General features: G+C 43.3%; 1 protein-coding gene across 1 annotated transcript in view; it reads left to right on the forward strand.

Moving 5' to 3' along the window:
- The window catches only part of LOC137422177 (uncharacterized), an 80,972-nt gene that overhangs the window by 15,478 nt on the left and 50,845 nt on the right, over positions 1-14,649 (forward strand). Inside the window, exons 2-5 of the mRNA XM_078770909.1 lie at positions 6,779-7,126; positions 7,237-7,467; positions 7,595-7,864; positions 7,966-8,205. Of these exons, the coding sequence (XP_078627035.1) occupies positions 6,779-7,126; positions 7,237-7,467; positions 7,595-7,864; positions 7,966-8,205 (1,089 nt within the window). The remainder of the gene's footprint in view (positions 1-6,778; positions 7,127-7,236; positions 7,468-7,594; positions 7,865-7,965; positions 8,206-14,649) is intronic.

The raw sequence follows: 14,649 nt of genomic DNA on the forward strand, positions 1-14,649 counted from the left end.
TCACTCGAGCCGGAGCCTCTAGGCAAGGATTCTCCAGAACCTCAATGCCGATACCTGACTATGCAGGTTCCTCAATATTCCGGCGATAACACCTATCGCACGATATTCCTTTCAAGGACTCAAAGTTCACTCGCGATGTACGCTCGACCACGCTAGGTACGGAGCTTCGACACGCCTTTTTTTCCCCGACCTTTGCCTCACGACCTCTTCCTCTTCGCTCCCCCTCTTCCGGGTCACGATCCGGTTTCCTGTCTCATTTTTACCATGAGCGCTTTTAACCTTTTAACCACAATAACCATTTCCCTTAAACAACAATAATCGCCGTTTCCTTCCAACCTCGACAAGAATAATAATACATAACCAGCAATGTTACAAGTGGATGAAAGCCACAACCACGGAAGGGCCGAATCCATAACAGTATGATGAAGGTTGAGGTCAAGTTTCATCGAAATGGTGTGTGTAGTTTGACCCCAAAGTGTGTAGTGTGTAGATATAGTGTGTGTAGTTCCAGAGGAAAAAGCAAATCCCTATTTTGGGGGGTCAAACCTGGATCCACTTTGACCCCCGGTCACCCTGATGTTTTTCATGCCATGATCAAACTTGAGTTGCAAGACACCAAATATAATTTGTGCCAAGTTTGGTCACAATCCCATCAGCGGTTTCGGAGAAGAAGTTTCAATTATTTACGGACAGACGGGTGGATGATGCGCCATCGCATAAGCTCCCCAAAACTACGTTCCAGGTGAACTAAAAATCATCAAAGTGGTATTTAGATAGTGGATGTTGGTAAACTACACGTGCATATATACAGCGCCTTCAGAAAGTATTCACACCCCTTGACTTTTTCATATTTTGTAGTGTCACAACCTGAATTTAAAATTTATTAAATTGAGATTTTTTGGTCACTGATATACACATAATACCCAATAACGTCAAAGTGGATTATATATTTTTTAGAAATTTCTGCAAAACAATTAACAAAACATAGGGGCAATACCCCTGGTGCTCACCTGGTAGAATAAACAGTATACTGCACTGACTAAAGGTATTTTAAACCAATTTCAATGCTTGCTAGAAGACAGGACAGCATGTAGAATCATACTAACATAATCATAAGACTAAACAAACAAATGAAAAACCACTTATTTTGGGGGGGCAACCCCCCCCCCCCCTCCCTTCCCACCCCGTGTACCTCCTCAGACCCCAATTTTTCCAATGCTTTGAACAAAGATTGGTACATCATGGATGATGAAGGTTGTGGTGAAGTTTCATCAAAATTGTATGTGAAGGTTCTGAGAAAAGAGCAAATACCTTTTTGGGGGGGGGGGGGGTGGTCAAAACCTGGACCCATTTTGAGTGGGGGGGGGGGGATATTTTGTATTTAAGGATATTTTGGGGTCTTTTCAGTCTTTTGCTATTTTGGACTTTAAGGATTTTTGGGGTATTTAAGGGTCTTTGGGGTCTTTTGCATCTTCAGGGTATCCCCAAAGGGGCAGATTTTTTAATGCCGTAAACAAACTTTAGTCACAACACAACAAATATCATTTGTGCCAAATTTGGTCGTAATCCCATCAGCGGTTTCGGAGAAGAAGATTCAAATGTTTACGAACTGACGGACGGACGACGCGCCATCGCATAAGGTCCCCTGAACTTTGTTCTAGGTGAGCTAATTAAAAGCTGAAATGTCTTGCGTCAATAAGTATTCAACCCCTTTGCTATGTCACTCCAAATAGAGCTCAGGTACATCCAATTTCCTTTGATCATCTTTTAGATTTCTCTACAACTTGATTGGAGTTCACGTGTGGCCAATTCGATTGATTGGACATGATTTAGAAGGAAACACACCTTTCTATTGAAGGTCCCACAGTTGACAGTTCATGTCAGAGCAGAAACTCTACCATGAAGTCCAAGGAACTGTCCATATAATTCTGGTATTGAATTGTGGGGAGGCATAGATCTGGGGAAGGGTATAAAACAATTTCTGGAGTGTTGAAAGTTCCCAAGAGCACAGTGAGCTCCATCATTAGAAAATAGAAAGCATATTGAACTACTCAGAATCTTCCTTGAGCTGGCTGTCCGAACATACGGAGCAACCGGGCAGAAAGGACCTTGGTCAAGGAGTTGACCAAGAACCAAATGACCATTCTGACAGAACTACAGAGTTCCTTGGCTGAGATGGGAGAACCTGCCGGAAGGACAACAGTTATAACAAAATGAGGTGTATGAGTTGGTTAGGTGACAAGAAGAAGCCGATTCCATTTTGATTTAGGTCCAGATCCAGATCCGGCCTCTCAGTGAGATATAAAACGGAAACTGTTCAGCCTGGCGGAGGTATGTGATCTACCGAGTGCTGTCCAGAGTGCGTGCGTTTGTGCGAGTTCCAGACTCCTCTATACCTTAAGACCCCTTGACACCCTGAAGACCCCTAAAGGCCCGAAGACCATTGAGATTCTTAAGACCCCTCAACCCCTCTTGGACCTCACAATTCCCCTATAACCCTCCAGACCCCCAGGATCACAAGACCCTTAAGACTCAAAGACCTCCCACAACCCCAATACCCTTTCAACCCCTAACACCCCCAATAAACATAAGACTCCTAAGACCCCCAAAACCCTTAAGACCCTCAGAGGGTGGGTATTCCGCTGGTTCTTTTTAAAATTGACAAAATTCAAACATAAAAGCCTGTCCCATGACTTTTGATTTTGATTGCAAAATCATTTGATGTGCCACAATACCCAGACATTATTACACACACATACAAGCAGAACACCCACCCTCTTGGATGGGTAAAGTTTCTGCATTACTTGCTGAAAAAAGTATAGTCTGTGTTTTGAAAGAAGACTATAGACTTGTGTGTGAAGTGCATCTAAAAGGTTAAAGATGGTCTAAAGGGTGTAAAGGTCTCCAGGGTCCAAAGGCATATAGACTGACTAAAATGCTCTATGTGGTCTAAAAGGTATAAAGCTCTAAATGGTCAATGGTCCAAGCAGTCTAAGGGGTGTAAATATGTCTAACAAGGCTTAAGGGTCTGCAGTGTCTAAGGGGTGTTAAGATATAAGCCTCTAAGGGGTCTAAAGGGAGTCATGGGACTAAAGCCCCCCCCCCCTTCCCACGCCTCCTCCCCCCAAGCCCTCTCCCTCTCACAAATCTCCCGATGTCCATGCTCTCAAATGTTGTGTTTGTGTGCTTCCCCTTCTCTCCCCATCTTGTCTACCGCTTCCCTTATTATATGTTTTGTGTGTCTGTTTGATTTTTTGTGTAATAAATCTTAGCACTTTCACGAGCCTCGATCCCGCATACAAAAAAAAAAAAAAAGGTGTGTAAAGGTCTAAAGGGTCTGTCGGGTTTAAATGTGTCAAAAGTATCTTAAATGTATAAGGGGTCGAAAGGGGGCAGAGTCTAAAAGGTCTAATGAGGTCTATAAGTTTGAAAGGGTCTGAGGGAGTCTATAGGCCATGGTGTTCTAAAGGGTCTGATGGAGTCTATGGGGTGTTAGGGTTCTTCAGGGTCTCACCAGGTTTAAGGGGTTTAAATGGTCTGGTGGAGTCGATAGGATCTTAGGGTTCTAAGGATTATATATGGTCGTCGGGTTCCTTAAGTTCTTCTGGGTCTTTTGGGTCTTTCGGGTTCTTTGGGTCTTTTGGGTTCTGAAAGTCCTCGGGGTATTTTGGGTCTTAGGAGTCCTCAGGTTTTTTGGGTCTTCGGAGTCCTAAGGGTCTTTTGGGTCATTGGGGTCTTTTGGGTATTTAAGGGTCTTTGCAGTGTTTTGGGTCTTAGAGGTGTTGGGGGGAATCTTAAAGGGTCTTCTAAGGTCTAAGCGGTCTCAGTAGTCTAAAGGGTCGAAAGGTACAGTAGAAGTAAATAATAGACGTACGTAATTAATAGAAGGATGCAACTGAGGTCAAACAGTGCGTAATTAATAGACATATAGTCCCACAGCTTCACGGAAAGACGGACGCCAAGACCGAGCTCCTTTTATATTATAGATGTCCAATCAATTTAATTTGCCACAGGTGGACTCAACTCAAGTTGTAGAGACATCTCATGGATGATCAACGGAAATGGGATGTACCTGAGCTCTATTTGGAGTGTTATAGCAAAGGGGTTGAATACTTATTGACTCAAAAAATTTCAGCTTTTCGTTTTTAATTATTTTGTTGAAAATTCTAAAAAAGGAATTCCCCTTTGACGTTGTGGGTAGATCGGTGTAGATCAGTGTGATGTGTAGATCAGTGACAAAAAAGTCAATTTAATCAATTTTAAATTCAGGCTGTGACACAACAAAATGTGAAAATGTCAAGGGGTGTGAATACTTTCTGAAGGCCCTGTATGGATGTGCTAAATATTGTTGCGGATTTGAGAATCCTGTATTTGTAAATATCACCCTCTGTAAGTAATGTCATTATCTTTGTAAATACCTCCATTTGTGTAAAGGTCAAAGGTCGTCCCCTTAGTTAGTCCATCGCATGCACATAGAAAATCATATACCCTTCTAAATAGTTATTTATTTATTATGTGTTCCAGTTTAAGGCTCTGTTGCCCATTAGTTGACACTGCATTGCACCGAATCGAATAAGACAGATCCCCTTTTTCAAATTCCCCCAAAGCCTTCATTGCCAACTGCATTATTGCCAACTGCATTTGCCGCCATTACGGCGTGGTCAGCTCGGGGAAGAAGGGCGTGCCCGCCCATCATCATCAAGGGTGGAGCCAGAGAGCCCGTGCCCACCAATCGGCACTGCGGAGAGCGACCCGGTAGGCATGCCCTCTTAACCCGCGGTAGGCATGCCTTTGCTTGATCGTGGGAAAAGTCATAAAAGGAGGTTGGGAGGGACTGCTTAAAAAGATGAGCTCAGAGTTGGACACGAGGCAGAGCAGCTCGTTTGAGGGGAAGCTGAGAGGGGTTTTTGAGGGAGGTGCGCTGGACCGCAGACAGATTCTGTGAAGTAGTAAAGGAGCGTCGGAGATGCAGGAGGCGGAGGACGCATGAGACAGCTGACGGTGTGAAACCGAATACGTGGAGCTGCCGGCTCCTCGCTGCCAGCCCGAAGCGGAGCTGTGTGCCGGGTTTCGCCTCGAACCCACAAGCGTGGACCAAAGCGCGAGCTTCGAGCCGAACCTCGACGCCTACCATCTACCTGGACCCTCCTCTGCCGTCCCGTACCATCCCTGCCATACCATCCTTTTGTGTACGTGAGTTTGTCTTGTTTGTTTTGTCCCTGGGGTTTAAGTAAGCCTGTATAGAAAAGTAGAATTGCACTGTGTCTCCTTCTTCTGTAAATTGCTTTCGTTTTCTTTCCTTCTCCCTTGGTTTCTTTGGTTTTGTACAATAGTTAGTAATAAATACCTGTGTTCTTCCTACCTTCATCTTCATGCTCGTCCGATCGTCTTTGTGATTTCCCCCATTGAGTACCTGTGGCGCGATTTCGGCCAACGCTTCGGAATCGGGTTAGTGACTGTTAATAGCTCGAACTCCGGGTTGCTAAAACCGCTCGGCAATTGGAACATCTAAAACCGTGGTTCGAGCGGGAGTCCCTCCCCTGCTTCGTGGTCAGGAGTGGCACTCAGGTCCTTGGGACTTTTCGTTGACCAAATACCCTGGCTGCTCCCGACCGGAAGGAGCGTTGGGACCCCCAGGATTCACGTCGGTCAGTCGCAGACAAGGGGATTAATCCCCCCTTGGTAAGGGGAAAAGGGGCCGACATTGAGATCCGCAACAATATGAAAGGAATAGGTCCAGTCATTGTCGATTGGAGTATTCCGATGGAAGGATTCACATGACTCATAATATCCCACCTCCTCCCATAAATGAGGTCACACCTGTTTGGGACTAATAACGGTCCTCATACTAAACCCTAAGGTACCAAACTACTTACAACCTACCAGCGTGGTGTCCTCCCATTCACTGTTTGCTTCATAATGTCCACACATGTGGGAATTGGGGTTAATGATCTTTGTGACGTGGCAAACGAGTAATCAACACAAATAACCACTCCATTCACGTCTTTATTCACCCGTCGACCTTTTAATATAAATATACAATACTTACTGTTCGAGGAGGTACAGAGAGCTCGTTCGTTCAATCAGAGGAATCGGGTTCTATATTTTTTTTTTAATGCAGAATCGAGGCTCGTGAAAGAGCTAACATTTATCACACAAAAAAAAAATCAAACAGACACACAAAGTATACAATAAGGGGAGTGGTAGACAAGACGGGGAGAGAAGGGGAATCACACAAGTACAGCATTTGAGAGCAGGGACATCGGGAGATCTGTGGGAGGGAGAGGGCTTGGGGGGAGGAGGCGTGGGATGGGGTGTGGATATCTACGCTTCTAGATATTTTGTATCTACGCTAGATATTTTGTACCCATTGAACCACAAGTACCATCGACTCTGCAAAGCTGTTATATAATTACTTGGAGTGGGGAAACAAGAGGGGTTGGAGGGGGTGACATCTTCCAATTTGATCACTTTACATGCACGATTGTGAAAACGATAAAAGAAGAAGAGGAGGACTGTGAATGGTCAAATAATACTTGATTCGTCACATTTTGCTTTCCCGAATAGCGGATGAGCGGGTGATTGGGGTGGGGATTCGTACCTGTTACCCTCCCCCCTAAATGCTGCACTCTTCCATTGGGATTTAAATGTTTTGTTAACTTCGGTGGTTGATATCGATCCGATGATTCAGTTATATTGAAATAAACAAGATTATCAAATCTGTAAATGTTTATAAACAATTATCTGAATAACTCACAATGTTTTCTTGTGTTTTCAGGTGTTGAACACACACGAGCTGTGGAAGAGAAATCCGTGTTTGGAGTTGTGGGTGACGAGGTGACGCTGCCATGTTTGTTCAACAGATCATTGTGGAGAAAAGGGGCTCGGGTGGAATGGTGGAAATACAGCGGCAGCATCATGCACCAAGACTTCCCGGATGAAGGATTCACTTGGCGTGGATATGATAATATGAACATTACCGGTTATGGAGTCAAAGAAGGAGATTTTTCTCTCCTTATCTCACCTGTACGTTCTTATAATTATGGAACATTCACCTGTAACCACGTTAATCGTTCCACTGACAAACGAACCAAACTCGCTGAGGTGAATCTCGTCACTGCTGAAGGTGAATATTTATCATTATGTTTATTAATAAATACAATCATTGAATAAACACATGTGATTAATATAAATTAACGAAGTATTTAGTTAAAATATAATGTTTGTTCTGCACAGTGACGAGGCCGAAGTTCCCGGTAGAGGAAGGTCGTGAAACCACCTTGAGGTGCTCGATCTATGGTGCTGATGGTGACGTGGAGTGGATGAGGGGGGACCTGTCGGTAGGAAAGGGAGAGAAAATGAAAGTTTCACAAATGGGGATCACTGATGGGGGTAAATGGACCTGCGTCGTCTCCACAATGAACAAAACTCGTCTCACCATCAATCACTTTATCAACGTCTATAAAAGTGAGAGAATTATTTAATTATTGACTTATTATATAATTATCTTTATGTCACTTTTATTCACATTTGTTATTTAACATTAAACATTCAATTTCTCGTGTTATTAAACATCCCATTCCCTCTTTTACAGGATCACGTGATGGTGTAAAGAGATGTATTTTTATAACTCCAGTTAACAGTAACATCACCTTACCAGGTGTGAATCATCACAGCACTCGATGGTATAAAGTGAATGAATCAAAATCTCTGATGAAGGATCGAGATGAACAAACAAATGGGAAATCCACAATCACCGAGGATTTCTCACTTAGAATCTCCGATGTTCGTCCTGAGGACACCAGACATTACGAGTGTCGATCTGATCGGCATATTTATTATATATCGATCATCATCGTCACAGGTAAGCTGCTCCACCTGTAGTTATTGTAACAGAAACATGATGAGTTTCAAATAGGTTTTTATTGTAAAAATAAACAACAACATCTTTACTTTCACCTCCAGCCACAGTGACTCCAGGGAAAAGAGTTTCCAATGGAACTGCAGTGACTTTCAACTGTGAACTTTCACATCCTGTACCTGGTGTGACGTTCGGGTGGCGCCATGTAACGTCTGATCGTGACGTCACAAACCAGCCCAGTTTCACTTTCAATTTTACTCCTGAAGATGCAAGAAAATGGATGTGTGTTCTGTATGGAGAATCAGGAAGAGTTATCACAACAATCTCACAAACATTTACAGAAGGTACGTTTATGGATTTATTGTAAATGGTATAAACACGAGTGTGAACGAACGATTTGTTTATTACCTGCACTCGTGAAGCGAAAAGCAGGGTTCGGCATTCGGGTGCGTGCATTCCGTACGTACGTGTCTGTATGTTTACGTGGTTTGTAGTCGACCCAACTACAAACTGTTATTTTTAAAATTGATTTATTCATTCAGTTGGTCCGACTGACACGAAATTTTATCATGTCATCAGTGCCTTCATTATGACGTCATGATTTGACAAGTATAACGCTTCATCCGATCAGATGAATATTTTTTCTCAGCAACCGTTGGTCTGATGAACACGAAATTTTCACCATAGAAGCACCTCCTCCTGTAGAATAATTTAATGATAATCATGACGTCATAGGTCACGTGGTACAGGCACCATCTTCGAAAAACTGAAAAAAGTTGCACATCTATATCTCCACAACCGCTCTATGGGAAAAAATTGAAACGTGGCTCATTGTAAAGAACTCCGCATGGGGAATAGGTGTTGTCAACGACGACGACATTGGTGTGGTAATTATGACGTCATAATTTAAAAATGTTTGAAATACCCGCCGAACAAAAAACGACTCCTGCGAACAATTGACGACGCTTCCGAACCCCCGCGCATGTTTGGCGAACTTTTGGAGCCTAAAATACGAATGTTGGACTTTGCCATTTTTTCGACATTCACATCCTTCGCGAACCGTTCGCGTGTCCCGTGAAAACCCACCTTTAGCCTGATCCGTTTGAAATTTATTGAGCATGATCTGTGCAACAATTATATTAGAGAATATAAATTTATGATGTAATAATCGCTCACGTGGTCTGGCAGTCATATTGGATCAAAGAAAAAAAAAAACGTTCACAAACAAAAGAGTTGGCTCGCACCAAGATGACTGCACAGGGCAAGTATTCTATGAATATGTGAAGAAATTCAAACCATGTAACATCCACTATATACATTATAAGGTTTGTTATGTATCTATATAAATAAAAACGAAAAATACGGTGAAGCCAAAGTGACCAATGTGTGTACATCTATTAAGTACGTACTATTTGAACTGAGTAATGTACTGTACTTCTATCAATTTTCAATCACATCGTATTTGACTTGAGTACATCCATTCATTATATATTGTTAGGCCATAACTATTCCTCCATTTTCAATTTGGCCGTTGGACATTTCAGTTTATTAGAGATAAAATACCGAGTTTATTAAAGATTTCGACCTTTCAGACCCTGTGGACTCTTTCGAGTTTAAACCTTTAAAGATCTTCAAACCTTCCATTTGCAATCAATGAACCTTTCATTTCGTAAATTATTTCATTTATTGGTAAATTAGATTCCGTACTCAATCCCAGGGATTGACAAGATCGCCGAGACGTACACACACACGTCTCTTCGCTGTTTAGCCTGGGTTTGGATCTCGACCCAACTACAAACTGTTATCCCAGTGTGTCACAGGTAGGGTGATGTCATCAGTGTGTGTCGTCCCTTGAACCACCTTTAGAACCACCTTTGGAGGCCATTTTTTCCCACAGAGCAGGGGATGGCCTTTTTTGAAGCAATGTTCTCTGGCCGGATGCCCTTCCTGCCACCAACCCTGTTAGTCGCCTCTTGCGACACACAGGGAATTACCAGTGAACTTTTTTTTTTTTTTTTTTTTTTTTTTTTTTTGTATACAAGATCGAGGCTCGTGAAAGAGCGAAAATTAATCACACAGAAAGACAAACAGACACATAAAACAAATAACATCGGGAGCGGTAGACAAGATGGGAAGAGAGGGGGAAGGACACAAACACAACATTTGAGAGCAGGGACCGAGAGACATGGAGACATCGAGAGATCTGTGGGAGGGAGAGGGCTTTGGGGGGGAGGCATGTGAAGGGGGGAGGCATGTGAAGGGGGGGAGGCATGTGAAGGGGGGGGGGGGTGGGAGAGGTATAAACATATGGACACTGCCAGGATTTCCAGGAAATAAGTTGGAATTTCAAACAAGGTGGATCTGGGGTGAATTAGTGGGGGTAGAAAAGATCAAGGTTATGGATGGGGGAAGATAAGAGATGGTGGTGAACAGCTGTTTTAAAGACCTGGAGGGAGGAGAGGGATTGAAGGGAGTGTGGGAGTTTGTTCCACAGGCGGGAGAAAAGAGGAATGAAAGAGTGAAGGTGAGCAGAGAGCCGAGATTTCGGCAGTTTAACCATCAGAGGGTTGCTGGCAGATCTTGTGCGACCTGTAGGAATATTTGGGGGACAGAGCACGGAGAGAGCTGGGGGAGCAAGGCCGGAGAGGAGTCGGTAGAAGACAGAAAGACCACCTACCTGCCTGCGGTGAGTGAGTGAAAGGCCCTCAGAGATAGCTTCATCGCGGGAGATTCCAATGATTTTGAAAGCTTTGGATTCAACAGCGTGAAGCTGAGCCAGGTGTGAGGCAGGAGCACCAGCCCATAGGGGAGAACAGTATTCCATTGAGCTGCGGATGAAAGCCTTGTATGTGGTGAGGAGCTCAGGTGTGCCGAGGAAGGACTTCGCACGACGGAGGATGCCCAGTCGGCGACTGGCTTTGGAGGCCAGCTTGGAAATGTGGTTTTCCCAAGAAAGATCATGGCAGATAGTGAGACCCAAAAGCTTGAGTGACAGAACTTCTTGGAGAGGATTGTTGAGAAAGTAGATGGGAGGGTTGTCCTGGTACTCAAATTGCCGACATCGGAAGGATAACAGGCTGAGTCAATCCCTCTGGCGTTAATTCAGCAATCGACCGGCATTGCGAACCCAGGATCCGAGGATCCCAAGCCGGCACCCAAACCGCAAAGCCAACACCAGGCTTCGTGTGTGTCGTCCCTCGGATGGACGTTGAGCCGGGTAGATCCCACCATGTCCTTCATGAAGAGTAGGCAAGTTATCACCGACATTCTGGTCAAATTACAAATTATTGTCCTGACTAACTGCTGGGAAGGTAATGGCAAACCACCCATTATCACCCTTGCAAGCAGCTAATGACCTGCCTTCAGGTAAATCACCCAACCAATCAGTCTTCTCAAGTTTTTATACACCGCTCCTTTCCTATTCCATCTCCAGGCGCTCCATGACGTCATCGCCAGGCACCGAAGTACTCCGTTTTCACTGTTTGTTTGTTTGTCCGGACGATATCTCGGCCATCCTTTGAGATAGGAAGCTGAAATTTGGCCACAATAATGAGCAAGTACTTTGGCAAAACGGTATTTTTTTATTTATTGATGAATCAATGAATTGATTAATTATTTAATTATTGGCGATTTATTAAGTTCATATTAATCTTTTCTTTCTCATCTTTGCAATATCTCAGGTACCTTTTGAGTTAGGAAGCTGATATTTGGACATGACAATGACCAAATGATTTGGCTGCAAAGGATATTTTTGATTTATTGATGAATAAATTACCCATTTAATTATCTGATGAATTACTTAATTCGTTTTTTTAAAGTTACAGATTTGGATGGAAGGTCGTGGTTTAGCTATTATATTAGCCAATTGTTTAATAATTTAATTCTTTTACGATTATCATTTATTTATTTTCATTATTAATCACTTATTTATTTTCTTTCTCGTCTGGGCAATATCTCAGGCACCAGTAGATGATAAATGTTGTTCCTGGGACAGCCCCAAATCTCCATTCACTTACATGTAAATTTTCCTCACCATCACTTTTCTTCATTTCCCCTTAACACCCTCATTACTGCTACCCCCTTGGCCTTATGGACCTTTTAACCTTTTACTCTAATATCAATGATCATTGTTGTTCATTAGACAACTCAAACAATGACCCTACAAATATTTGTTTATGTGTGGGAAATAATTTAATTCTCCTCCAACTTCCATCACCATCTAATACATTAACAAAGTATATGTTTGAGTGTGGTTCTTTGTCAAGATATTTTAACTGAGCTGAGATAAAATGATAAACCTCCCTCAATGTTCTTGTTTGAGCGCCTCCTGTGCCACACACTATTTTAAAATTAAAGTATATATTATCCTGACAACCATCAAAGTTTTCCGTCCACTCAAAAATATTTCCATCTTTTTCACCCAACTCACCAGTATTTAAATTAATTCTCTTATTTGTTTTGTGATCTTTTTTTACCAGTTGCCTTTTCAATAAGTCTTATTTGATATTTTTCACATTCATTATGTTTTCCATTTATATACCAAGGTTGATTACACCTCCACTCTTTAGTCTGGTTGATACTTGGTTCTATCATTTATATAATAGTAAAAAAAGGTGGCCGTAGCCCGTTAAAATCCCTAACCCCCTTTTTAGCTTATCACTTATATATCTTTTAACACTTATAACCATAAGGGAGACTATCAATTCCATTTTCTAAAATAAACCTCTTATCATCAAAAGCCCCCAATGCTTTCTTATTCACCTCTTCTGAATATAATTGATGTTTATAACTTCTTATTCCATTAATCTTTCTAAACTCTTCTTTCTTTGTTGTTTTGTATACTGAATCGAGGCTCATGAAAGAGCTAACATTTACTTCACAAACAAATCAACCAGACAAACAAAATATATAAAAAGAGGGAGCGGAAGACAAGATGGGGAGAGAAGGGGAAGCACACTAACACAACATTTGAGAGCAGGGAGATGTGTGGAACGGAGAGGGCTTGAGGGGAGGAGGCGTGGGAAGGGGGGGGGGGGGAGGGAGAAGTATAAAACACAAGGACACCAAGGACTTCCAGGACAGAAGTTGGTATTTCAAAAAAGTGGAATTGGGGTGAAATTAGCAGGGGTAGAAAAGATCAAGGTTTTGGATGGGGGAAGATAAGAGATGGTGGTGAACAGCTGTTTTAAAGACCTGGAGGGTGGAGTGGGATTGAAGAGAGTGAGGGAGTTTGTTCCAGAGGCGGGAGAAAAGAGGAATGAAGGAGTGAAGGTGAGCAGAGAGTCTTGATTTTGGCAGTTTGACCAGAAGAGGGTTGCAGGCAGATCTTGTGCGACCTGTAGGAATATTTGCGGGACAGAGCCCCGAGAGAGCTGGGGGGCAAGGCCAGAGAGGAGTCGGTAGAAGACGGAAAGACCACCAACATGCCTGCGGTGAGTGAGTGAGAGGCCCTTGGAGTTAGCTTCATCGCGGGAGATTCCAATGATTCTGAATGCTTTGGTTTCAACAGCGTGAAGACGAGCTAGGTGAGAGGCAGGAGCACCAGCCCAGAGGGGAGAGCAGTATTCCATTGAGCTGCGGATGAAAGCCTTGTATGTGGTGAGGAGCTCAGGTGTGCCAAGGAACACCTTATAACTGTTGTTAAACAGTTATAATAATCCTTAAAGTTTATTGTTTCTTTAATAACATTTTTCTTTACACCTTTTAACTTCTTAGTCTTTTCAATGTTATTCACAATGTATTTATAAGCATAAGCCTTAGACCTCAATCCCACAAATTCACTCATAACATTTCCTCCTAATTCATCCTTGAACTTTCCAATCACATTTTTATTTTTAGAAGAGAACAACTCACTCTCTGGACTGTAATTACTTGTATCATAGATATTGTTGCGGATTTGAGAATCTTGTAATTGTTGTAAATATCACCCTGTGTAAATGTAATGATCCTTGTAAATACCTCCGTTAATTGTAAAGGTCAAAGGTCGTCCCCTTAGTTAGTCCATCGCATGCACGTAGAAAATCATATACCCTTATAAATAGTTATTTCCTTATTCTATGTTAGTTTAAGGCTCTGTTCCCCATTAGTTGACTCTGCATTGCATCGCATCGAATCGAATAAGATAGATCCCCTTGTCCAAATTCCCCCCAAAACCTCCATTTCCAAATGCGTCATTGCCATTCGCATTGCCAACTACATTTGCCGCCATTATGGCGAGGTCATCTCGGAGAAGAAAGGCGTGTCTCCACCTCGTCATGAGAAGGAGGAGTGAGCCAGCCCCCGATCAACCAACCAAGCATGAGCGGTTTGGCCTGAGAGGGCGGAGGAAAGAAACTTCAGGGAGGTTCAAGAAGATTCTAGGGCGTGGTTATATAACCCGTCATGTGGAGCCCCCACCTCAGTCCAGTTGAGGAGGAGCTGAGAGTCTAGTTGGAGCAGATGACGGAGGAAGCCCCACGAGCAGATGACCGAGGAAGCCCCCACGAGCAGATGAGTGAGGAGTCCACCGCAGCTGAATCCACCGCAGCTGAGTCCACCACAGCTGAATCCACCGCAGCTGGGTTGAGTTGAGAAGGAGTTGAGCTTTAACGGCAGTTCGACCCGCGGCCGCAAAGCAACGCCGCCGTACGAACGAGAGTGTGGAGAGTCGGCGGCTGCTCACTCCCGGCCCGGCCGTTCTCCTGCGTCCAGCTGAACCTTCCAGCCCTGTGGTCCCACCTCCTCATCTGTCCAGCCATCCACCTCCTGCCATTCCTGTCATCATCCGCGTGTAAGTCTGACTGTCGTCT

Source organism: Myxine glutinosa, chromosome 1, assembly GCF_964187855.1.
Source record: "Myxine glutinosa chromosome 1, kmMyxGlut1.1, whole genome shotgun sequence".
NCBI classification, from domain to species: Eukaryota; Metazoa; Chordata; class Myxini; order Myxiniformes; family Myxinidae; genus Myxine; species Myxine glutinosa.